Source organism: Harpia harpyja, chromosome 12 (assembly GCF_026419915.1).
Source record: "Harpia harpyja isolate bHarHar1 chromosome 12, bHarHar1 primary haplotype, whole genome shotgun sequence".
In the NCBI taxonomy this organism is placed as follows: domain Eukaryota; kingdom Metazoa; phylum Chordata; class Aves; order Accipitriformes; family Accipitridae; genus Harpia; species Harpia harpyja.
In genome coordinates, this window is record NC_068951.1 from 21,815,357 (window position 1) to 21,840,117 (window position 24,761).

The window sequence follows — 24,761 nt, forward strand, 5'->3', positions numbered from 1 at the left end:
TCCATGCACCTTGCTTCAACTCTATAGGAAAGACGTTTGTAGAAACAATGAGGTTACTGCTTCTAAGCAAGTACTTCCATGGAACTCCCTGTTTGGGGGCTTTCTGAAGCCCAAACCTTTCCAAGGTCCAAGTGGCCTGCAGCCTGGAGTTGTAGGCTTTTGGTAGAGCTGTTAGGGTACTTGGCCCAGTTCTGGCACTGGAACTTGGTGCTATGGAGAGTGCCACTAATGCGGCACGCTCTGCTTCTCTTAGAAGTTGTGTGGGAATTCATGGTGGGGATAAGCCCCACATTTGTGTATTGTCTAAATGAGCAGAATGCCCTCTGCTGGACAGGGCAGAGCAGGAAAGGATACGATCTAATTACTGGGAGCATTCCCTGGGAAAAAGTAAGCCTTGTGTACAGTAAGGCAGTTTCCAGGGAAAACAGTTATAGAATGTATGGAACAATCGAGAAATTTGGGTGGGGGGAAGGGGAGAAGGAAGGAATTATAAGAAAGCCAGCAGAAAACTAGCTGCATTCCAGACCTTCTTACTCAGACTATGCAACATAGTTGGATAGTGAGTGAGTTGAAGGGAAAGAGGGAAGAGGAACAGGAGGAAGTTAGGGGAGCATTAAGTTAACGGTGGGTTGAATACCCAGGACTGGAACAAGTTTCAACATCTAAGCTGTAGTCACTCTAATCTGCAAAGAAAGGACTGAATTTATGGGGAAGGAATAAAGTAGCAGGATAAGAGATACAAATCCAAACTTATGCATGCAGTTCAGAACTAGACATATCTTAAGTATAGGGGACTTATAATGAAAAGATCTGCACCAAATATTTCAACAATGTTGCAGAAGGTTGAAGTCGACATTACCAATGCAAAATTATTTTTTTTCCTGGAAAAATCAGGTGAATATCTGAGAAATTTTGGATGATCTTATAGCTATAGTACTGTTATGCACCTCTGGTAGTTTAAGTTTGGTTTACCCCTAATGTTTGTTTCATTCCCTGTTTCCAGCAAAGCTAAGCAGGTTGCTCATAACTGTATTACACATTGCTGCTTCTGTTTTCACAGTAAGTTTGGCCATCCTGAACTTTCAGGCTCTGAATTTTGTTCTGTTGCACCATGCTTGCTAAAAACATGGATATATCTCTACTTCTTCCATAAAGGTGAAACTTCATATGCACAACATGCCTTCATGTGTTATAAAGACAGCAAGTATGTATTCTTTCTGTGTGTGCCCTTCATTGAAAAGCCACACAACTATAAAACATGGCAGTGAGTTCCTCAATCATCTTCAGATCATACCCACCTAGAAAATGAACACAAAAGCCTGAATTGTGGGAACTGAAGTAGAACAATCATGCTTATGGAACACATTGGCCCTAATTTACTCTTCAGCTTTTGTCACCTCACCTAGAGTTTTCTGGATTGAGTGTAATATCGAGACTGGATTTAACTTTTAGAAATGCTGAATTGCACCTTTTTGCCTTTCGATTTACACTGCTGCTGTAAGCACTGGTCTTTCCTTAGAAAATTAAAAATGTCCATTATCTGAAAGTAATGCAGTTGTGCAGAAATACAGGGTTGGTATTGGCAAACTGTAGCTGAAATTCTGTGGAAGATCAATAAAATTAATATGAAGTTTGATTCCTGAGTAGTATGCAAATCTGGATATGAATTCACTGTGAAGGTCTTGGCTACGAAGTAGGTTTGAAAGTAGTCAGGGAGGCTGATGTTTGTCAAGTAATTGTTGAATGTTATGCATTCAGTAAGCAGCTATTTTGTGGAGGAAGTTTTAAATTACATTTTATGATAACAAGTTGTTAAAGGTTTATGGAAACAGCATGGCTAATTTTATACACATTATTTGGAGAGCATCATCATGGAAGCAATGAACGAACATAATTTCCTTTTGCAAGGGAAGTGATTGCTCCAGCAGAGAGAAGAGGTTACAATTATAATGACAAGCAATTGAGATGATTTGAAAAGAATATATTCAAAGTTAAATATTTCTGAAGTTTCTGTATTTTATGTATGTGAACTGTGGAATTACTTCCTGAGCTTGCCTTTTATCCATAATTAGAAGCAGGTTACATTGCTTCTGGTTGATAAGCCACTAGTTATTACTATGGTGTTAAATTTGCCCTTGTACTGAATGACCCAAAGGGGAAAACCTGTCTGTTTGATTACAATAATAATAGCTTTTAACATTTGGATTTACTTAGCTAGATGTTAATTGATCCACTTACAACCTTCTGCAAAAAGAGTTTGTGAATGTTACACAAGACTGCAGGGAGCTGCAGGCAAAAATTAGAAGACATCTTGTAAATTAAGGGTTATGAACTGCCAAGTTCTATTGAAGGAAAACTGCATTTCAAAAAAGATCTCAGTCAGTGCTCAACATTAAAAAGAATTATGCAAAGTTTAATTATGGATAGTGGTGTGAACCATCTCTTTATTGTGGAGTTTCAATTTTCACATGAGAAGGAAAATATAGGTAGTTTGAAAAAATTAAGATCCGTTATAAATGAGAAGTTGGAGTTCATTCCTTATTTTCCATTGTTCTCTTGCTTTCCTTGGGGCTGAAGAGTGGAGAGATATCTGGAGGGTGTGCATGTTTATGAAATCAATAATTTGGAAATTTGAAGGAAAGAAGTTTCTGTGTCCAATAATCTTTCAAGAAAAACAAATGACTGATGCACTGAGTTTTGGCAACTGGGATATCCCCAACCTTCCCTAAAGCAGATCAGTATTTTTAACCCAAGATACATAGGTTTCTGACCCTTTTCCCTCCCCCACAACTTTTCGCTCTTATTTAAATGTAACTCGTTTTGACCTGTCCCACTCCAAGTACAAGAAAACTTAATCACCATTAACTGCTGGTCTGTATACTGGTCAGGAGGGATATCCATTTAGCTATGGAAACATAGCTAGATGGCTAATACACTCTTCCATGAGAGAAAAACAGCTTCTGCATGTATCTGGTTGACTGCTCAAGTATAATTCCCAGTCTTCTTTAGGCATGAGTATTATGTATTGCCAAGAAAAAAATTACAAGGGAACTTAAACAATTGCATTACATATGTCTGTAATTCTAACTAGTATGAGCCACAGCTGTTGCAATAGTAACACAAGAATGTACATGGAGAGGGAGTATTTTTCACCTGTTTATCATGTGGGGATGCTTAAATCTTCATGGATAATATTTTCTGTGTACTTTCTGATGTAAAGTAAAACCCAAAACATTACAAAATTGAATTTAGATGTCCATTACAGCACATCTAGTGTTACACTCACAATATATATAGTACGGTTGAAATACCATAGTTCAGAAAGTTTATCATCCCTGCTCTACTAACTTTATAGGTTACAATGACTGTTTCTGAATTTCCATTTCTTCATGTTAGATCAGGCTGCTAGCTTTTCTAAACAAGGTTAACAATAGCGCATATTTTAAAACTGTCTCTGGTTAGTAGAGAATGGTGGCATTTGTTCCCATTTACATGTCTAATATTTCTCTCAGTCTCAGCACTGGGTTTCCAAAGAAGGCAAAAGCAATGCTATGCACAGGAGTTGCAGCAGAGTAGGGGAAGGTATGTTCCCACTTTAGAACACCTCGGACTCTGCTATAGCAACTTCCCCACTGATTAAGTCCCTGAAAATGGTTAATAACAGTTGTTAGAGGAGATAGGTATAATACTGTGTCATGTGCTAAAGGTCTGATCCAACCAGGCACCCTGTGTCCTTGTGTCTTTTTGAACTTGATGTGAAGTGATAGCTCTAATTGTATATCCAGTGTGTTGATAGACTGAAAGTATGACAATTTGGTTTGCAGATTACTATTACTATAATTAGTGATTAAACCAGTGTTGGAAACTGCTAGGGCAATGCTTCGTTATGCACTCAGTCTGCATGAGAACATGAGGACTATGATGGGTTGTAAAAAAATCTGCTAATGATATAGTACAAAGCAATGCTAGTCGAATCTTTCATGTGCTGTGTGTACAATTATATACAGTTTCTAGCAGTGATCTTACTACTAGTTTCTCCAGAATAAGACAAAAAAATGAATGGGCAGATATTGGCTAAAGGGTTTGGAAAAGAATTGCCCCTTGGCCGTGCTTCTTTCCAGACTATTGATGCATACTTTACTTATTTTGAGAAACCAGATTTTTTTTCTTGGTGGAATGCTTTCAGTGAAGTAGTGCTCCATTGGAGCTGATGGTAAAACTCTCACTGGCTTCAGTGAAATCAGGATTTAAGTGTAAGCCATATACTACAGCTCTCATTCACTTCCTTACAATTACAATTCAACATTTGAAAACAAGATTACCTGAAGGCCCCTTGCTAAGGCTATGGAAGGGTGATTTCCATTTTAAGTAAAAAATTAGCTTACAAAGTCTTAAATGCCAGTATCTTGTTTCATACTAAACAGTCCTATTCTGGTATAGTCAAGAATTATGGTATGCACACATTTATAGTGTTTATTATCTTTAATTGGCATTTCTAAAAATAGTTTTATTTGCAGTTATTTCTTTAAAATGATTTGTTAAAAATATTTTATTCTAACTATACAGTTCTAGTGTAATCTTCATTTCTGTGTTTGCTCTTGTCACTGATGATGTTCATTACTGCATTTGGACATTTGCTGGTAAGTTTGTAAATTCTACTGTTCTTCACTTCTGTATCAGCAGTAGGCTCACTGTACCTTCTTAAAGACCTGCTTACACTTGACTCCACACACTCTTATTTCCTAGGAAGAGAAAATAATTTAAAAATACAACTTTTACATAGGATACATGCATTATACATTCATGTGTGCTTAATTTGAATCCACAATTTTCCATCAAATTAGATTGGGTAGCTTGTACATGTTTTAGCCTATTTTTAATCCTTAAAGAAACCAGCTGGTTTGGATTTGTTTTCTGGTGAAAGGTGGAGTAAGAGAAGTTATTTTGGGATCTCAGATCTTAAAGGGCCAAATGTGTTCCTGGTGCATTATTCTCTATTTGCAGTGTATGCAACTGCTTAGGTCTTTTAAATGGGCATTCTCTATGTTGGACACATAAATAAGTTATCTGGGGATGGAGCTGAATAACCAGTTCTGAATCTGTGTGTTGATGACTGGTAGTTCAAACCTACAAAACCAGAAATCAGCTGAAAGCCCACTCTAGCAACACAATGGTCATGGCTAGAAAAGGACAGGTAGTTGCATACAGATTTGATCTAGGTCTACAAATCACAGCACAGCAGTGAGTTTTGACTGAACTTGACCATACTGGATGCCTAATGCTGTCTACTGTTCCTTTGTGTTCCATAAGAGCTTTTCAAAAATCCCTACTTGCTAGTCACTGGATCATCGTGAACTGTGCATAAGCAGGTACAATGATGTTTATGTCTTGGGCACCAATTTGTGAGGCCAACTGTTGTTTACCTAATCTCGCTGAAGATGCAGTTTAATTTTGTCCATTACTGAAACTATTTAAGTTAGACCTGACAAGTGCACACATTATGTGTGGGGATGTGTGGAGGTGTTGACTAGTTTTAGTGGAATAAGAAAAAGGGATAGAACTTCTTAAGGGACATAAAGACAAAGGTTATGTATGATCTAGCAGAAGGGATGTGCTTTCTATTTCAAGATAAGACTTTTCATAAAGCTGTCAGAATATTTTGGGGAAACAGGAGGCAGAGTTTCCTCGGAAGTTATGCACATTTTCTTATGGGGGACTTTGACAAAATGACATATTAAAAAAACCTTACACTGAGTCAATAACCTTATTGGTGTATGTTGCTATCCCTAGTAAGAGAAAGTGCTTCATGATGAATTGGTGAAACAAGCAGACTGATACAGTGATTTTAGTTAGGACCTGTTTTGTTTACTTCTATATAGGTAACCTGGAAGAAGGAGTGTGCAATAAGGGCTAAGATATCTGCTGACAGTGACAAAAACCTACAGAGCAGAAGCAATCAATACAATAGAAAAGGGCAATAAAACTCAAAAGGAAATGGAGAATGTTCAAATAAGTCACTCACATAAAATAGAATCTAAGGAGGAAAAAGAAATACAAAGTACAGACCATAGAATGAAATGGAGAAAATAGCAGGCAATAAACTACTAAAGGATGTGGTACTACTCTCTACAGAACTGTGGAAAGAATTAAATTAACACTTGGCTCATTGTGTAAAGTTCAATAGGATCATAAAGCTATCAAAGTATCAATTTTTTAGAGGTAACTGCCCATTGTATCAAAGGACTCTCAGGAGTACAGGACCTAGTAATCTCAGCTGGTCAAAAAAAGATGCTAAATGGGACTCTTTTACTGTATGTTTAATAGAGAGAGTTACATTAACAAGGATTCAGAGAAATAAAGTGGACACCTTTTGAAGTTCATGAAATATAAAAAGTGATAAAATTGAAATATTGGGGACTGTGCTCTAAAATACTTGGTTACTTCCTTGGCATGAAATAATTTTGTACTGATTGTTGTGTACATGAGAGACAGATTGTGATAAATTGTACAAGTGCCAATGAGTGCACGGATGCCTGCATGAGCTGGCAGGTATGATAAAGAACTCTTCTCAACCTTCTGAAAAAGCAGGCTCAGATCAGTCAGGTTACCTTGGGGTACCTAAAGTGGTACTAGACACATATGTTTGAGCAACTGAATCTGAATTTATGACTTCTAAAATCAAACTCTTGACAGGGTCAAGTATAGGAAGTGGTCTGGCCTGGAGGTCCATCCTGGAGGTTGTATGGCTAGAGCATGAATCAGAGTAAGGATAGCAGAAATCAGGGCTCAAGAAATTGGTGTTGGAGACAGGAAATGGGAAGAGATAATGACTCCAGAGCTGGCAAGGGACAGAAACCAGGATGCCAATACAGAGAAATCCAACAGCAACTAGTGCTATCGCTTCATATGTGTGCAGATGAGTGCACGTGTATGTATGATTGAGTGCAGCAAGGTGTAAGTTGAACTTCTAGGCCTGACATTGTATGGCTAATTGCAACCTGTTTGCCAGCTGAGAACCTGAAAGGGCTGATGCTTGGTGTCATGGCACGAACTGTTGTGAAGCTGGGAGGTAGTGCGGAAATACTTTAGTGTGTTTGTGTATAGACAGAAGGAATATGTACACACAGGAAATTCTGGAGTCTCCTTTTTATTGCTCCCCCGCTACTTTCAGTGAGCCCATGACCTCAGCTATAAAGTGATTACTTACACAGTAACTTTCTCCCTACCTGCATTATATCAAGTATGTAGTCCAGATGGTAAGATCTGTCATATACATTCCTTTCCCGAACTGGTTTCTGGGACTTCCAGTACTTCCTGAAAATTGTGTTTAGTAATAAGGGGTTCGGGGTACTTTTGCAAAGATTTCATAACTCTGCTACTGATTTCAATATTTAGAGAACATCCATTTAGACTGCTGAATGCTAATAGTACTGAACAGTGAACAGAAATGGAGGTTGGATTTTATTATCTCAGCAGGAAGACTGCCTTTTACCCACATTGATGAGACAGTGAGGATGCTATGAAGAGCTATGTGAGAAAAGAATAGGCATCTTCTTTCAGGTCCTGTTAACTTAGAAAGATAAAAATGATGATCTGAAAGAACATGACATTTCAAAAACTTAATTGCTGTTTTAGTTCTCTAGGCTATAATGCAGTCTGGCCTGTAATTATTTTAAAAGAACAATGGTGTATTTTCACCTTATGGCTTATTGTTGGATGCATAATTTCACCAGCTCCCATACTGCGTATTTCACAGACTGCATGAAGGACATTGTTAAATGTCTTCCTCAGTGTAAACATTTCAAACTGGTATGTCTGCACAGAAAGTTAACATAGAAAGAGTACTGCTTTGAAATCAGGCAGCCTTTGTAAGGGACATAAAAGCATAATGGCTCCAAATGAAATTGTTGCTTTAGAAACAAGTCAAATGCTGCACCAATGCATAATTATGTCAAAGTAAGCCAAGATAACATAGCACACAGCCTGCTGCATTACATCTAACCATTTTAATAGAGTGGCATTTAAAACCTGTTACATGATCTTACCAGGTGCATTTCATCTCCTTCAATCCACTGGGTCCAACCACGACCTTCTTTTTCTCCATTCTGTACACAAAGAAGCTTATCTCCATCCCAAGATACAGTGGTCTAACAAAGCAGACATGTTCAGTGTCACTGTAGTATTCTCTGATATTATAATTAGTTTCCTTAAAGCAAAACTTCTCTCTAATATAATAAATGATTAATGTATCTCATAAGAAGAATAATTGTAGAGTGTTGTAACACTTAGGATAATTAGAAAAGAAATGAGCTTAAATAGAAAGTTGCTGCCCAACTGCCTGTCAAAACCTGGAAGGGTGAGATAAACCTGTTTAAATGCAAGAAAAAAAATTACGAAAATCATTGTGTAAGAGCGCATTCCTCTACCTGCTGACAAATACAGCAGCAGAAGGGATGTGCAGCTTAACACTGTATTTGCAAAAGGAGTTGAAAACTTGAGATTCAATTTGTTTTTTCCACCATAAGAAGGATTCCCCAGCTGCTCTACCTGAAAAAAGTACCCACCTACTGGCACCTATGGACGAACAAGGCTTTTAAATCCTGAGCTGTTTTTTTCCCCATGTCTTAACCCGCCTTCCGTCACTGAGCAGAGTGGTTTTGAAATATCAGCAAATTGGTAGTTTTGCCAGCATCCTGCTTTGTATAACTGTAGCTGGGGAACTACTTGAACCAGGACTGGCAGAATAAGAGTAGGAGGTGTTTGCAGGATGCAACATAGCACTTTTGTGAATATTGGTGCTGTCCTGAGTAGTTCAGTAGAACTTGATTCATAAAACTACTTAAAGGTAGAGGGTGCATCCTACAGCTTGTTACTCTGGTCAGTCTTTACTGACAATTTGCCTTCCATATCTTCCAAAGATAAAGAGAAGCAATACTCTGTAAAATATTTAAAGAGGGAAGGGGAAGAGCAGTGACAATTTGTGCTCTGTAAGGATAGTTTAACATCAATATTAGCACATGGCTTTTAAACCAGCTTGTTGGAAGTGAATCTGAGGACTAAATATGGCATTACTGTCTACCTTGTGAAAGTCTTCAGCCAATGCCTGTATGAGTAGTCAAATATGGAGAAAAGATGAATTCTGATCTATCATTAAAGGAAAACTTACTGCATTCATTCTGTGTAGTTTCTAAGAAAAGAAGTCAGCCTACATTTGTCATTCTGGGAACTAAAACCAGTTCAACATTCAAGAACTATGCAGCCCTATTTATTTAATTTGTGTATGTCACAAACAATTAATTCTTAAATGATAACCATGATAGCCACTATCTTTAAATGAGTACAGCCAGCAGTCTCCATCCCTGGGAGAATGGATACTGTGGAATGAAGCACTTGCATATGCAACTTTGCTTAGTAACCACACTTATTTTTATCCATTGAGTATTAGCTCAGCATAGTTTAATCATTAGACTAGCTTAATAGTTAAATTTTGTGGGTTTATATGTGAATGCAAAGGCAATATACCATGATAAAATAAGATCCAACTTTATTCGTACTGCTAATGTTCAAAGTCAGTTGTGGAAGTTATTAGTCTTGATAATATTCACCAGCTTAGTACACTTGGCAGCAACTGAGAAATGTTTGCAGCAGCACAAGGAAATGCTAACTTTTTCAGCCTCCAAGGGTGATTGAAATTGTTTCATCTCAGAAAACAGCACACTTTTTTCTCTGGCTTTCTTGTTTTTTCAGTCAAGATTAGATACTGCTTTTGGCAATTTGGTGATAACCACAAGGTGTATAATACCACAGACCATTAACCAAGCTGTTTTATCAGCCAATATTCTCAGTTATAATCCTCTGCCTTCCTTTTCAGAAATATAAATACTGAAGGGATATGAGTAAACCAGACACTTTCTGATTTTTGTATTTGCTATGAAGGTTATAAAGGACAGAATATATTGCAGGAGAACATAATGTCCTCCTCTTTGTTAGCAGGAACAACCACTTTATGACAGTAAGATTAATCACTAGCATTTTTATGTTTTCTTTCTTTAGGTCAAACTGTAATGTCTCATATAATAAAAGACACAACTAATACAGAAGATAGAAACTTCTCTTTTAACTTAAATTGAAATAAGTTCTTCCATTCCAAATATCTCTGTTGAGACACGTGTTGAGTATTAGTTGAGGTTGGAGTTGATATGGCTGTTATATATGCACTGGTTGCTGCTAATAGTCCACTCTTTTCAAATAGCTAAGATACAGCAATGCTTGCCTTAGAACATTTCCCAATATTTGAGTCAGAACATAATAATAATATTCCAAAAATACCACTGTAGGGCAAATGTTGGTAAATATGATCTCTGTTGTATATAAGAGCAAAGATTTATTTTTAAAGATTGGATCAGGATATTGCTGTTGTATAATTGGGAGTCAAGCACTTGAACAGACTAGTAAGGCAGTTCTGTATGAACCTTTAGTTGCTGCTGTTTTCTTCTCCCAGCACACACTTTATCAAGATAAATGCTTTACTTTTTATGTAAAGCAACTTTTCTTAGAAAAGTAGGCTTTTATAATTAACCTTGTTTTTCACCATTTTGATAATAGCATTACCTAAGGTTTGCCTGATTACAGAGACTGAGCTACTGTTTCCTATCTGGAATGACTGAAAATCTTTGCCAGGGTTTGGTGAGCGCAGCATCCCTGGGCAGACTGTTCCTATTCTTCATCTTCCACCACAAGTAAGAGGAGAAGTAGACAAACTTTGAGACACTGGAGAGCTGCAGTTTCCTGATGGTAACAGAACCAACTAGATGAAAATGTAGTATTTCTCTAAAACTGAAGGCTCCTGCCTTTTTGAGCATCTCGTACTACTTGTAGGATAAATGGAAGACTTCACTTACTCCTTTCAACTAGGTAGCACATCATCTAGTTCATCATAAGCAAGCTTAAGTTTTGCATACTTACTACCTGATCATGCTTAAACCTAAGATGAATACTTCTTAGGTTAAATGCATATAATTCTGTAGGAAACTTCAATAGAAAACAGTGATTAATGCAATTAGTCAACAGTGTGATTAAAAATACTGAAGAAGCACAAGAAAAGTTAATAGAGCGAGATAAATAAGAATGAGTCTTGCCTCAATTTAACTTTTCTCAAAAATTCTAACCACCAATATTGCACATATTTTGGATTATATATTCTTTGTTCTTGAGGGGTAATAGAGAATGGAGCTCCTCTGGGAGGTGAAGAAGCCTTTGAAGTCTGAGAACACAAAAAATATTCAAATTTTGTTTAGTTTTATAATATGATTTCTGTAGTCTTACACTTTTTTTGTGTACTTAGATATTTTCCTTTTATTACTTGGCCATTCACATACTTTTGTTAGTGATTTAATCTCTTTGTGTTATGAAGATTTAAACACCTGTGCATAGCAACACCATCTTCCTGAAAATTAAAGCTAGAAGAAATGATAATTAGTCTCGTTACAGTTTTCAGTTATGAGACAAGGTAGATTTAATAAATATTTAGTAAAACCAAAGCAAATCTATTGACTATGTATTTGCATTTTCTCTAGTAGCAGTAACAGTAGTCAAGTCTTGCAGAATTACAATAGCTATTATTTCCAGCTTCTAGTGGCAGGTCATATTGACCCGCAGCCAGAGATACTGACTTTTGTAATTTACTGCAATAGTCATCAAACTATTTTATCAGAGAATTTTGCATTTCCCAGTGAGGTCTAAGTGCAAAAACATTTGACACTGGCTCTGCAAAATGCTTCTCATTCCCATGTTGGCTATTCCTAATATGCTTTCTTGTGTCAAGTGCTCTGCAGTTGAAGATATGTAATGTATTTTACAGGTGAATGAAAGAAAATAACATTTTTTTTTAAAGTAGTCCATGAACATTTTTTGTTAATGCTACATAGATTTTTGACACATTGCATTTACAAATATGAATTGCAGCTACCACCTTTCATCAAAAATATGTTATTGATTTCCCATCTGTAGGAGAAACACAGCAGTACCAGTTCTATTTTTCTTTTACTTCCCTTCAGAGTGTTGTCTCTATATTATGGTGCAGCAAATGACTACAATGCTCTAAAACTGCACGACACACTCCGTGCGCCATCTCAATCCAGTAATTCTCTGCTTATGAGAATTACCAGTCATTTTACAACTGTAATTATGATTTAAGAAGGATTAAACAATGGAAAGTAATTGTTTAGGTCAGATAACAGGAAAATCCAAGTTGAGCTGTGTCCTGTATTGTGTTTACAAATAACACTGGAGAAAATATCCTAGAACTTTTGGTCAAACATGGCAATATATCCAACAAGATATTTAATAGCTTCTCAAGATAAAGCATTTTCATCTGTACTAAGTATCAAAGTGATATAAAAACCTCTGGTAAGCAGTCTGCAGGAGAAATTTTCATCAAATGAAGTGCTAATGGAATAAACTAACGCTGATATCACAGACAAAATCTAATGTAACTGTGAAGGGGCATTCTATAATGTTGTAGTCACTACCTATAACCTTCTGTGTAGGAGGCATGCTGCACACTGCTAACAGGAGGGCTACAACCACTTTCAGGGTTTGTCATCTCTCCATCCTGTAACTCCTTTTATCTCATCAAATCTGCATCTGGCAGGTTGGTGACAGACAAACTACTGAGAAAACAACAAACCCAACAGAAAAATTAGTGGTGGGATTCCTGGACTTTATCTCAAGATACTGTTGCTCAACAAAGGCCATACATATTTAGCCATCCTGTAGCTAGGTCAAATGATAAAGTCCATACCAACCTTTCATTCTCTTACTAACTTCTGTTCAACCCTGTAGAAGCACTTATAAATCTAACCTCCCATTTCATCATTCCTGTTTTTAGCCATGCACCAACAGAACTCCCAAAGTTAACTCATAGGAAATGGTTGGTAGTACAATACAGTTCATTTCTCAGCTGCTTGTGGGGCTGGCAGATGTGATGTCTCATAATAGGTATCTATAGCTACAGGACTCTGAAATGTGTTTGTGCCCTTACAAACTTGCTCAGATTGTTATTGAAGGACAAGCTGGTTATAATGTGGGCTTTCTGTACCTGATTGATAAGCTTACTGAAGTTCACTGTAGTCAAAAGATGAGACACTTCTAGAAGCAGTAATTTGCTCCTGTGATTGTCAGCATCTCCATTTCTAGCAAAGAGGCTTAGGATTGGATTGACAAATTTTAGATCAAAGGGTAAGCTGCTGTCAGATAGGATCAGATCTTAAATGTTCAAATTCCTTATTTTCAGTCCTTGCTTATAAGAGCAGTGAAGGAAGGCAAGGACTAGAGACATGTTTCAGGGAGTAGGAAAGTAAATGTGCCAAAGCTCCTGGCTATGTAGGTGACAATATGTGGGAAGAGGAGTAGAATCAATATTTTGGACAATGCATAATGCTTTATTTCTTAGGAATAGTGGATTTTTTTTTTCTTACTGAAATAAAATTGTATACAAATAATACAAAAATGGGAAGACTTGTATATTTCCTATGCCAGAAAAAAAAAGTACAAAACAGCATATCAAATTCACTTTGTGCAAGGATCAGAATCGATTCTAAGACACTTATTCTTTAAATTAATGTATATAATTCATTTATCCTCTGTGTAAGTTTAGCAAGATGCAATTGTACGTAACGCTAATGGTTTGTCATTCAAAATTGGATTTGGTAAGTCTGGTTCTCGGGATTGCACTTTCTGCATTCATAACTCTCTCGAGCTTTTTAGGATTTACAAAAAGCTGAAGTGCTAAGCCCATCCGAAACCACCTCCCCTACAAAGCTTCAGTATGCTAGCAGTGGTTTTGTGAATAACTAGCTCAAAGCTTCTGATCAGTCTCTGGTTTTGAACATAAATCCAGCACTGCAAAATTTGAAGTTAATGACCTCTTAAATTATACGGCAAAAGATTATAGAGATCTCATTTGATATGTGCTGAGCATATCACTTACAGGTAATAAACAGCAATGCCAGAAGAGTGTGTGAAACAGTGTGAAACAATGCCAAAAAAGGGAAACAGCTCCTCTTTACCGAGGCACAGAGACTGAATGAACCAGAGTTAGAGAGCCTGAGACAGATCCAAGAGTGGACCTCTGTTCTCTGGAGCCTCAGAGGGGTTGACTGGAGGACTGTTCTTCCTCACTTGTGGACAGCAGTTTGTAAAAGGTCAGAAGTATCAACAGAAAACTACATGAAGACTACCTCCTTTGAATTAAACTCCCGCAAAAGTCAGAGATTATTTCAATGAGGATCTGGGGAATTTACAGTACTGCAGAGAGAGAGGGCACTAGATTTGAGGAAAAACTAGTATAGACACACAGGCAATGACACAAAAACACCTCCCAGCAACAGTTATTCTAGAACAACGCTTGTTCCAACAAAGTATATGAGAAAATACTTACAAGCCAAAAAGAAAAGGACAGCATTTGAAGAGGTAAAGAAGCAAAATAGTTGAATCAGAGGGATCAAGTAAAGACACATTGCTGATCTTGCATCTTACTAGACAGGCACAATTTATTTTGAGTCTTCTCACCCTGTGTGGGATCCTTACCGAAATTCCAAGTATTGGAATGTTGTTTGTTGGTTGTTGTTTTTTTGGCAGCAAAGTCTTCACTCCAATACCTACTCTAAACTAGATTAACAGCTGTGAATTCCATTTGTGGAAGAGAGGAACCCAGCCTAAATAGTTAAATAAGCTTCATGAGCCATGTGATTTTATAACAGGGCTTTACTCTGACCTTGCAGCAGTATAAATCAAATTATGTCCAGAACAACCAAACTTCATTGTATTTGTCCTGAATACAAACTAGAGAGGAATCAGTTTCACATTCGGCATGTTTGTTATTTAAAACAGAGCCATGACCAGTTTTAAACAGCTTACCTCCTTTCACCAGGATATGGCACACGTAACTAGCACTGGTTCGTGTGACAGAAGGATTGGTCAGGTGCCTATGAACAATCCTTATGTGGCTGTCTTAAATGTTAAATGACTGTATTTTTTCAGGGACATACTTCATATGGTAAGATGTATGATAGATCTCATGAGTGAGTTCTACAACTCCCAAATCCCCCTCACCCTACCCCACCCCAGCAAGTCTTAACTATGACTAAAAGTTGTATTAGTTCCAGTAATAGAACCCTAAACACCCATTTGATAACTTATCCATGGTTATATTCACTTGTATTCTGTTTTGGTTAACTAAACGGTTAATATGTGCAATTTCCCACCTTCAGTTTCAAATTCTTGCTGTTTTATCTGTTCACCTGTCCCCAGTCATTGTCATTTCCTTTCCTGCTTCAATGTAAGCAGAAAATTACTATGCCAAAGAGCACAAGGCTCAGAATTACTGAAGCAGCCTTCACTTGCTTAGCCAAATATTCAGTTCTAATGGAACTAACACTGTTTTCAGTTATCCAAGAAATTCTGCTGTTCCATATTTAGAACATAGAATCTTCCTTGATTTTTTAAACAGCTTACTTGCCCTTAGTCTCTGTCAAAAGATAAGATTCATTCTGGATAGTGTGAGCTAAAGCAATTTAGGCTCATTCAAATGCTTGAACAGCCGGGAAAAATTATAAAGCAAAAAATTTCTCTGACTTTAGCAGCAAAATGATTAGAAAATTAAAAACTTCAGGGAAGTAATTTTTGCATCTGAGCTATCCCATTCTCAATCTGCTTTGATTCATTGGGTGCAAAGACTTGGAACATGAAACTTCAGCCTTTGTTTCAACCTTTAAGTTTTTCCAGTTAATTATTCTATAAACTTTTGACTGATATACTAAGCAAATACACTGTGAAGGTACATAAGGCCAACTTTTCTGCTTAGTGTCAGATCTGCCCCGTTCTTATGTTTACTGGCACATATTTCACATTGCAGATGTTTCCTCCACTTCACTGTTTATTACTGATGGTGAAAAAGGGAGGCAAAATTATCTGCTGATGAATGAGACATACTTTCGCAGATGGTTTTCAATTAATTGTTGTTTCAGTAACGTCTTGCCTCTTTTATGCACAGTAAATTTTTTCCACAGTAAAGTTTATGTGCATGAAACAAGGTTTTATACTTAGTGCAATACCTGAGACACTCACTAAATTAATCACAACTAGAGATTATAGAATTTATCTTTAAAATTGAGGAAATTTCATGATGAGACTGGAGCTTCGGTGAAAATGAAGATAGCAGGATCAAATACTCAGTTTAGAAAATACCAAAGCCATAGTTATCCATTTAACTTTAAATTTCTGTCTTTGTACACTATACATCTTATATATATTACCAATTAAAACCATGAACAAACTCTTCAAATAGTAGAAACTTTATCATATGGTCCGATTCAAACTTCACATCATACGAGAAATAACGTAATACAATATTAATGTTCTAAACTTCTTTCTACACCATCTAACGTGCACCTTGTAACATTTGCAAAGAATAAAAGATGCTCCTGAATACGTAAACTTTCATTTTACCTTCGTAGTTCAAACTGCTGAGTTTTTAACAACCCTAAATATTAAGCATGATTAAACTTGCAGAAACACATCTTCAATGAAACTGCCAAACAAATAGAGAAACTCTTATTTAACTTTTGTCTAGGAGATAAAATCTCTGGGGAAAAGCTCCAGGAGAAGCAGGATAGCATTATGCAGCTAAGTGAATGCAGATGTCTTGTCTGCATTTCTTGAGAGACCAGGCTGTGCTGCAGCTTGCTCCATACACGGTTTCAGTAATGCTTAGAATGCACTGAGTATCAACTGTCTTCTTGGAAGTACCTTGCACTGTGGTTAGTGATCTCTCCTGTGTCCACACATCTGTGTGATCTGCTATCCTAATCTTTGGTTTTACAGAACACAGAAATTGTATCTTTAACTAAGCCAGCAGGGCTTTTGAGTTTCTCGAGATTCCAAAGTAGCAAATTTTCACTTCCCAACAGAAACAAAATCTTAAAGGAACTGATGTCACCAACTGCTACCTATACTGCTTAAGAAAACAGAATCACCTAAAAACATGTTGCATACAAGAAAGCAACGGTTAAAGGTCAAAAAAGGACAAACAAACTGCCAAGGTTTATCCAGCTCAATTAACTCTCTGTTCCAGAAAGTTCAGACAGGCTTCCAGGCATGACCAACTATAAAAATGAAAAAATCCTACCTGAAATGAAGGAGGAGGCCTATACTATCACAGGAGTATAAATTCCTACTGTCAAACCTTTGACTTACTTCTAAAATAAGTATCAGCAAAACTTTTTAGCCTTTACACATCACAGATAGTATCGATTTGGAATTATTGTAGTTACACTCTACCCGGTAGGCTGACTCAAAGATGTGTTTTACAACTGGAAGGTGAATACAATTTCAGTGAATTATACACAAGATCTAACCTGTTCACTGTGCTAATATTATTTTTACTGATATATTAACTCTTAGTTAGATGACACATTCTTCATTAAAAGAAAAAATTATCTATACCTATCGGATGAATTACTTCTAAGGTTATTTTTGCTAGTCTCCTGATGATTGCTCTGCTATATAGATTAATGTGTAATTTATCTTATCTGTGCTACTTTGTACTTCTTATACATCGAGCTGTTTGGATAAAACTTGCCCAGTGGTCTGCTCAGTCCACAATATACATAACAATACTTGATTCACAATCTCTCCCGTTACACAGGTTGACTATTAATGATTAAGCCATTTATGGCATGCAGTTTCATAAGCTATAGATGAGAAAAGGAAACACCAAGAATGATACTCAACCTTTGCTTTTATGGTCGTTTTCTTCATACTACCACTAAGGGAGTGGTCTAGTATCTCTTATATCTCCTCCTTGACCCTTCTCTCACAAGACTCTTTTGTTTTGCCTGACATTATGATTATCAGATTTGGGCTGAAGTGGTTTCAGAAAGACAGCTTCTTGTACTGTTTTGCCTTTGAGAAAACCATAAAAAAGAAATCTTTAGTAAGAAAATTGAACTATAAAGTATGATACATTGCTAGAGAACCAGTGATCAGTGACCTTAACTGTACAGCTGCAGTTGGTATCTGTTGTTGGAGGCCACAAAGGGACATAGAGGATTTCTGAAAGTTTTTGTGGAGTTACATGCCTAAGTCATTCTTAACAAAACAGTCAGGGTTAGTGACTACCCCTTGGGTTTTTTTTGGTAAAGGCAAGAAGATGCTGGTACCTTCTGTTTCCAAGGCTAGGTAAGCATTTTGCACTAAACAGCCAATAGATAAAACGTTTAAGCAACCCTTGTATGTAGGTTGAACTAGGTTCTGCTCCAAATCAAACAGCTGTTGTAATGACTAGAATAATCTTTCTCTAATTCCTTCTTTCTGGTTCAAAATTTTGAATTCTTCCCCATCACTCAATTTAGCAAAATAGGGTAAAGAATTTTGGCCTGTTACAAATAATGAAATATTTAGGGTATTTGTCAGGAAATTAAGAGTTGTGTGTTAAATCTATTTAGCATTTCAAAAGCAGGACTAGGCAAGGGCCACATTTCCATGTCTTCTGAATCTGATTTTTCAGCACAGTGGTTATCTGATGCATTTTCTAAGAACTCATTGCAGGTACATGCTAGACGGCTCAGAGCACAATTACTTCTTTCTGCCATGTAGAGGATGTTTTAGTCCTCCTTTAGATGGAGTTTAATGGTCATTTAAGTACAGATAATGCTTAGATGGAGACAGTTCTGACTCAGACACTGAGGACTTCAGACATTTTTAGCGCTTGACCATATGTTTTGAACATTGCTATCTTTGATAGTAATGTAGCCACCTAAGTCTGTCTTTGGGCTCATAATTGTTCAGTGGATCTGGACCTCATTAACCTGATTAAGAGCCTTCCAGCAGTCAAAAATGCATTATGACATTGGGGCACTTTCCTATACACAAATTACACATTGCTTCTCCCTTCTGTGAATTTTATATTCTGCACTCTATCATGCTTCAACCCTCTGTAACGAGGAGTACAGAAGGATTAGTTGAGGCACTTGCTAGCTAGCCATTCTTTTTTTCTGATCTTCACGATCTTTCCCTTTCCTGCCATCACCAGAGCAAAAGCAAATCTGCATATCCCAGTGTTACAGAATAGTACCAGTTTTAAATGGCACTATCTTTCTAAGAATGGAAACCTATTAATTCTCTTTTATGTGATTTCTCCTCTATAGTCTCTCCTGAGATAACTTTCTTTTGCTTATCAACTTCTTCCCTGTAGGATATTGCAGATGTCATACTTTCAAACTAACAGGAAAGAACTTGGTATTCTCAAGTTTTTCCCCAGTTAATTGGTATTCATCAGTCCTAAGTTAGAAAATATTGTCTCTCTGGCAAGCAAAAAGAGCTCGTAAGGCATAGTCCTCAGTGTTTTCTTATTGATTGCAATAAGATTTGTTCCAGTAGGCTAATTAACACGTCTGCTCTACTACATGCACCCAGGAAGGAAGGAGCACAGCAACAGGAAGAAGAACAAGAAAGAAAAGCTGCCATTTCTAAGCACTTGGCCATTCTTACACATGGGGAATACTGCCTGACCCGGCAATCAGTGGATTTCCTTTACTGTAAAACATTACTCAGTGAAGCGATTCTGAAAGTCTGAACCTAAATGTCTTTTTGACTAACAAATGTCCCAGTATAATTGAGTAACGTTTCATTGACGTTACTATTCATTCATTGATAAAGTTCTTTTGTGCTCCTGATTAAAATTAGCATTCCTTTAACGTAAAGGCACGCTAAAAACTGTGTGCACATCTCGGCAAACTGAGTACAGAAATAATTTTAGGAATAGCCACATAAAATGGCTAACAGATGTGGTCCGTGAAAGGCCTCAGATTATTAATATTCTTTTTTTTTGTCCATTGTTACAGTTCTAATTCTTACCATGCATTTGCGATCATCCACCCCAGCTAAATCCTCCTCAAACTCCTTTCCAACATCAAATTCCATGATGTAGTTTCTAAAAGTGCTTAGCGTTTTAATGATCATATGATCCCCATTCTGAAGGATTTCTTTGTCAGGTTTTAGCAAGTTTGCTATTTTTCTTACAGCAACATTTACATCTGAAAAAGAAAAAGAATTATTTTAAACCAGAAAAGTCTACCACAGAACGGAGCTTGTAGCTCTTGGGAGAACTAAAACAAACAAAGATAAATAAATGTCCAGATCTTTCAGGCCAGCTTTCTCATCAGGAAAAAGTCTATAACTTAATTCTTTTAACTTAAATAAGTGAATGTTTTGATTTTCTGATTATGTGGAACCCTAAAAAAACCCATTTGTATTTGACAGTTAATAAGGCCTTCAATATTTCTATAGAAATACTAGCACTTTACATCAAATGCAAACACATAAAATTGCATTAAGTACATTATTGTCTCTTTATTATACATAAAAATTTTACTCTTTTTTTAAAGTTTGAAATCTGCCACTTAACCTCTTCAAGCTATGTAGTTTAATCTCTGTTAATGTAATCTTCAAGATGGTAAAAAGTAGAGGCTGCTTAAGACAAAGCAATTTTGCATAAGGCAATTCTTAAAGTGCATTCCTGAAAAAACTATTTCTCACAAAAATGATTTGTGACTGTACAAGAAAAAATAGATTCATGTAGAGACTAAGACAGGTTGCATTTATTGATTATTTATTAAAGAAACACAAAGGGAACCTTACCCAGTGCTTTCAGATACTCTTCAAAATTGTCATTGCTGACCATTTTCCAGTAACCATTGAAATCTGCAGGCATCCCTACTTCAGGTAACTGTCAAAATCAAAGTCTCAGAACAATGTGTTGATTCTGCACCACACAGCTCACTGCCTTGCTTTGTGGCAAGTTTGAACTCCTGTTTCTTTTATCTCTTTTTCAGACCATGTAGCTATGCAAGACCTTCTAATCCGATTATTGTTGAAGTGTTGCCTTTAAATCCTTCCACAAGGCTGAACCTCAGAGATTTCTAATGACAGCAGGATAACTTGATTTAAACAGAATGAAACATTCACCTTCCATATAACTTCTGTAAGGGCACTGATAATCTAGAGATCCATTTTAACCATATTACTTTTCATTTTTCATGCCACTCAGAAAAAACCCTTTTAAATAGCTTTAGTTTAGGATATTAGCCAAAGCTATACAAGTGCTTATATATGTGTTTTTCTGAGGTGAATCCTTCCTTGAATATGTTCCAGCTACTTTATGCCTTCTTTTCAGAAAATGATCATACAGACTCTTCCAGTGAAAGCAATTTCTGTCTGGCATTACTTTAACTTGTTCCACAAGCTCCTTAATTCTAAAGAACTACCAGTGGAAGCTGTTTGGCCAACTGAGGGCTCAAAAAGGGCCAGTTAGGTGGAAATTTGTATTAAGAAGCAATGGTTAATTCTGTATATTGATAAATGCTACCTCACTACTGACTGCATGCTTTCAGTTAATTTAAGGAATGCTGAAACACAGAAGTAGCCCTTTATAAAGATCCCATATTTTTTGAAGGTGTCTTCTGTCAAAAATGAGATAGACTGCATTAGCAGAATAGGCAACCAACATACAAAAGAATGGATTTTTCTGGCTAACATTAGGGCTCAAATACTGACACACTGTCTTAGCTATTTTCATTTATTTTCCACTGTGTATTTTCAAATGGTACAGCTTAAGTTCCTCCTGGCTATGTTATCTACTCCAGGGCTTTGGCACTCACTTACTCTTAGACAAGACCCTGGACCAGAGAAGCAAAGAAACCCACTTTAAATCTGGGGATGAGGACTATCTGTCATTTGTGAATCTGGAGGCTTAAAAGTGATGTGAATGGTGCATGCATTTTTAAGTGCTTGCATGAAAGAAAGATTTATTCCCATCTCTTGTCCAAACTGCCAAAACACAAAAAGTTATTCAGGGTCCTAAAAAGTCAAAGTTTAGCAGTAATACATATTTAAATATATATATATATATATATAAAAAAAAAAAGAAGTGTTATGGTTCATTTTTTTTTGCTGCTTCAGAAGAGTAAGGCATCTTCATACTAAAATTGTCTGTAGGATTACAGAATTACAATTCAGAAAAGTACTATGTTTGACCCTTAAGTATTACTGGAGATTAATATTTATTGTTAGGATCTTATTTCTTTTATTTTCACAAGGAAGCTGTTTATGTATTTTAAGCTATGCAGCTGAGCATCCCAATTTGCTTGTGCACTAGCACACACAAAACCATGAAATTAAAACACCACATGAATTCAAGAAATTTTGGACTGATGTACTTTCCCCTCATTAGCAAGAAACAATTTTCTCAAGAACTTTACATGAAAAAAGGCCAGGTCTGTCCACTTCACACACTACAGACGTCAGTCATTTAGTGGGTTTACTGTTGTGTTATGCAACTTAAGAGGCTGAAGCAAGTCACCTTCATTCTTCCGCTCACTCTCTTCTGTGTAGATATTATGGTGTGCAATGTAGGATATAACAGAATCTGGTATGAGATATTTTACACTTAATCCTCTGCACAAGGCATAGCGTATCTGTGTCGCACTGATTTCATTCTGAATCCATTCTTTCACCAGAAAGATATTGTGCTGAAATTGAGTTAAAAGGTCTGATTCACTGATATACTGAGCTGGATCAGAGCCAGCACGGCTAATACAGACCAAACCAAACTTTTCCACTATTTCTTTGATGTGTTCTTCCTTCCAGAGATTAGGGGTCTTAAACGTCTGTAGAAAATCAGCCCCACAGAGCAGCTTTAATTCTGGTAGAACTGGAAAGACAAAAGGAAATGACAGAGTTCAATACTTGCTCGGTTTTCTAGAAAGTTTATACTTAAAATTGCTTTTAACCCAATCACTTTTTTTTGTTTTTAAATAGTTTACTTTTACTCCGGTTTTTCTTTCAAAAGGTTGCAAGAAAAAAATCAGCTTGGATTTTATGTGCCTGGTCACAATTACTTTATCACCTACTTCATCATCACTCACAGTATATCAAATATTACCTGTACAATATTAAAGGAGAATTATTCCTCCACTCAGGCAAGCCAAAAAGGGGAAGAAGCAAATAAAGAAGAGAATTATTTTAGCACAAAGACTAGACTTGGTTGAACCTGGCTACTACACCCCAGCCTGCCCTACTCACTTTGCTCAGGTACTGTGGGACCAACCCCAGCCAGCGAGGCCCTTGCCTGCCACTGTGGCCATATGGCTCCCCATCCCTTAGGAAGCAGCTGCCTTCCTTACTGCACTCTGGCACACAGACACAATGTTTGCATACTGTCACGTTAGCCAGAGAGCAACCTAGAATTTTGCCTGGGTTTGTGCACTTAAATCATCTAAAACGTGATGGACCGTATCTAATCTAACTACCCTTACTGGTACAATAAGCTAGTTAGTTGACCTACTAAGTTTTGTTTTACTTTTAGAGAAATTTGAACCAGCAGAATATTGTACAGATAGTATTTTGTGTCATGTGGCCATGGCGCTTTTGTTCTAGTACGAAGACATCTAAAGTCAAATTTGCTGTACCTTGAAAAATGACCAAGAATGATACTTCACTAGTACAATTTTTTCTGTTTTCTTTCAATTTCTTATTTGCTGCCCACTGCCTAAGCCCCAGTACAGACCATCTCTTTCCTCAAAGTCTGTTCTACAGCACTCATCATTATACCATCTGAGTATTTTACAGACATTGACTAGGTATTTTCACAGCCTTGCATTCATGTGAAATGAAGGGGAAGGATGGAGGTATTGTCTCCATTTTACATTTACTTGTGGTTATAGACAGTTAGCAAGTCTTATACAAACACCTTAAATCAGCAATTTGAAAAATAAGAAACATACCAGTCATGATGCATGAAAAGCATGTGCCTTAAGATACACTCAATTTTGCAGAGGTTTAGTACATACCATTGAGTTAACTACAGCAAGCATTTCTTCTCTTCTTACACCCCCCCACTACATACCTTCTGATCCCTACAACAAAGGTGGCAGGAGTACTGCACTGCACCCTCCTGTGGTCTGAATGCAGCATTACTACAAAAGGAGGACTGTATGGGACAAGGCTATCTTGAAACATTCATGCCTGACAGAATCACCATACACTGTCCACATTCTTAAAAATATAATTCTGGTTTTTTTAGAGTTTATAATTAGTGTATTTGGGAGGAATGTGAAATTTTTGTAACAGCCACCTCCCCCCCAAATCACCCAGTAAATTTATTTTAATACCCACATCTGCAAGGTTGGAACCTTTAGATTCAATGCTCTCATCTCTTGACACTTGAGCTAGTGCAGAAATACCTGCAAAAGGGCTACAGAAGTATGAAACAATGTCCCAGGTACTTCTGACAGCTGATGAACGATGAGACACCAAGAACCTTAGGATTCACACAACCCTGGAAGCTCTATCATAATAGAGCTGATCTCTTCTGCTTCATCCCTTCCAAGCTGTGCTCTGCCCATGTATTTCCTCATGCCAGTTCCAATCTTCTGGTCTTTCCACTCACAGATTCTACTCTTCCCTTACAGTTCCCTGTTCTCAGTTCCATGTTTAGACTGTTTCCAGTCCTCTGCTTTCCAGAGCCTTACTTGGGTTTTATGTCACAGCTTGCTTTTTACTTAACAGCAACTTCCACAATAAAACAGTACTCTGTCCCAAGCTGTATTAGAGCTAATATCACAGCAGAGCTTTTATAGTGTTGATGGGTTTTCTCTGAATGTACATGCATTGCAGTTCTAGGTTACTAGAAGCTAAATTAA

General features: G+C 37.0%; 2 protein-coding genes across 8 annotated transcripts in view; both read right to left on the reverse strand.

The window, feature by feature from the left end:
- Nucleotides 1-2,732: 2,732 nt before the first annotated feature.
- Nucleotides 2,733-21,919, reverse strand: RBP1 (retinol binding protein 1). Of its 3 annotated transcripts, none has more exons than XM_052803609.1 (4): nt 20,701-20,790; nt 19,918-20,096; nt 8,046-8,147; nt 2,733-4,742 (listed from the first exon to the last, which is right to left on the reverse strand). In XM_052803609.1, exons 1-4 carry the CDS (start codon nt 20,771-20,773, stop codon nt 4,689-4,691), a joined length of 408 nt encoding a protein of 135 aa, XP_052659569.1. In that variant the 5' UTR covers nt 20,774-20,790; the 3' UTR covers nt 2,733-4,688. The 3 variants fall into 3 exon arrangements, with proteins under 3 accessions (XP_052659569.1, XP_052659570.1, XP_052659568.1); XM_052803610.1 differs by lacking the exon at nt 2,733-4,742 and adding an exon at nt 7,370-7,570 and having other exon boundaries at nt 20,701-21,916; XM_052803608.1 differs by lacking the exons at nt 2,733-4,742; nt 8,046-8,147 and adding an exon at nt 9,250-11,263 and having other exon boundaries at nt 20,701-21,919.
- A 61-nt stretch (nt 21,920-21,980) lies between these two features.
- NMNAT3 (nicotinamide nucleotide adenylyltransferase 3) overlaps nt 21,981-24,761 on the reverse strand; it is a 35,205-nt gene continuing 32,424 nt past the window's right edge. For all 5 annotated transcript variants that reach the window (XM_052803607.1, XM_052803606.1, XM_052803603.1 and 2 more), the window contains one exon: nt 21,981-22,771. In XM_052803607.1, the coding sequence (XP_052659567.1) occupies nt 22,362-22,771 (410 nt within the window). In that variant the 3' untranslated portion in view covers nt 21,981-22,361. The remainder of the gene's footprint in view (nt 22,772-24,761) is intronic.